A 2,038-nucleotide genomic window follows, 5' to 3' on the forward strand; every position below is an offset into this window, starting at 1 on the left:
GAGTGTTTGTTCAGGGTGTTTGTTCCCCCTATATTCTGGGTGTTTGTTCCCCCTATATTCAGAGTGTTTGTTCCCCCTATATTCAGGGTGTTTGTTCCCCCTATATTCAGAGTGTTTGTTCCCCATACATTCAGAGTGTTTGTTCCCTGTTCATTCAGGGTGTTTGCTCCCCCTATATTCAGAGTGTTTGTTCCCCCTATATTCAGAGTGTTTGTTCCCCCTATATTCAGGGTGTTTGTTCCCCCTATATTCAGAGTGTTTGTTCCCTGTTCATTCAGGGTGTTTGCTCCCCCCCCTATATATTCAGAGTGTTTGTTCCCCCTATATTCAGAGTGTTTGTCCCCCCTATATTCAGGGTGTTTGTTCCCCCTATAATCAGGGTGTTTGTTCCCCCTATATTCTGGGTGTTTGTTCCCTCATTCATATTGTTCAGAGGATGCTTCTAAAGGGACATCTGCGATCCACGCACTTTTGTTTTAACTCATTTAATTTACCCACGTTCACGTAATGCCAGATGCACTTCAGTGTACAAAAGAAACACTGGAGATGAAGGGATCTTATAATTAGCTCGGTAGGGCCAAACCAACACCTATGGAGACAGCATATTCCACCGCATAACAGACAAACACGGAGATGGAACACAGATGCTGTAAAAATGATTAGTGACAACATTAAAAATGCATGTTTAAGTCAAACAGGGAATACGTTAATTTAATGGCCTACTAACTACTTCCATTATTCTAATGAATAACAATACAGAAATAACTAAATCCCTGAACCTTCACCTTCATAACGCCAGGTCGCCATGGTAACTGGCTGGGATGAGGCGGTGCTCCTCTGTTACCAGGGAGCTCGGCATTATGAGACCTGAGAGTCAGAATAATGCTCAATGTGGAACTAAATGGTGTGACGGGGGTGTAGGAGGAGGGGGGAGTAGGAATAGAGAGGGGTATAAAAACAGGGAAGTGGAGACCAAGGTTTGCAGAGAAGAGACGGGGAGTATAATTTGAACAGGCAATGCAAGTAGCGGTAAACCGTAGTCTAGTTGCTCTCCGTGGTTCTGAAACGCATAAACTTCATGCAAGTGGAAAGCCGACACTGCAAACTTCAGGTCTAAAAGCTATAAAGCTGGTATTTCATAAAGCCAATAGAAAACCATTTTTACTTTATGGACTTTTCCTTGTCAACAGTGAACTGTGGTTGTTTTAGCTGGTAATTGTTAAACGTTTAGCTGTTAATTTAAGTTACAAAAACCTACACCAAAGCTATTTAAAAACATCCAACTAATAAAAACGTATTTACTAAATATCTCTTCCCAATTCCGATTTATTTCATTACTTTGATGAAATGTAATGCCATTCACACCTTCAAACGTGTGAATCATACCGCGGACCTCATTCCGAACACTGCTTCACTAGCTACCGCTCAGTGAAGTTTCCCTCTATCGCTGCCTCTTCTCTTCCATCTCTGCCTCCACTAAAACTCCATGTTCCCGACACTCCAACATCATCTTACCGTATCTGCTTGACGTCCCAAACTGGTACAACACCGTCATGAAAAGCAACGCTCTCCATAGCTTCGGGTGCTTCATTTTTAGACAGACACCACCTAAAATACAACTATTGTCTGATGTACCAACACGATCCAATTCCTGTCCCGTTGGAAATAGAATCACATCCCCATGTTTCTTCACCGAGCTACGGGCAGAACTATACCGCGCTGGATTCACCGAAACAAAACCTTTCGCTAAAGTGCAATAACTGGGTTTGGCCAGAAAAAGAGAGGAAAAAAACAAAACACACGTACGACACAAGGGCATCCAAACCCTTGAAATTCTGGAGCGGACTGGGGAGCGCGAATCTCTCGGTCTGTGGTGGCGGGGACATTCCTATTATACATTCATATGGTGGGGGACCCGCAATGACGTCACAGGAGAACGCAGTGGACCGGCGGGAATGAGAGCTACACCTGTGACTATGTCAGATGATTTATGTCAGAGAACAGCGGTGGGGAAATGGTCTATACGGTCTTTATCTTT

General features: G+C 43.6%; 1 protein-coding gene across 1 annotated transcript in view; it reads right to left on the reverse strand.

Moving 5' to 3' along the window:
* LOC135521392 (receptor-type tyrosine-protein phosphatase-like N) overlaps nt 1–1,591 on the reverse strand; it is a 109,838-nt gene extending 108,247 nt beyond the window's left edge. Inside the window, exon 1 of the mRNA XM_064947293.1 lies at nt 1,516–1,591. Within this exon, the coding sequence (XP_064803365.1) occupies nt 1,516–1,591 (76 nt within the window). The remainder of the gene's footprint in view (nt 1–1,515) is intronic.
* Between the last annotated feature and the right edge of the window lie 447 nt (nt 1,592–2,038).

The sequence above is a fragment of the Oncorhynchus masou genome, chromosome 29 (genome assembly GCF_036934945.1).
Source record: "Oncorhynchus masou masou isolate Uvic2021 chromosome 29, UVic_Omas_1.1, whole genome shotgun sequence".
NCBI classification, from domain to species: Eukaryota; Metazoa; Chordata; class Actinopteri; order Salmoniformes; family Salmonidae; genus Oncorhynchus; species Oncorhynchus masou.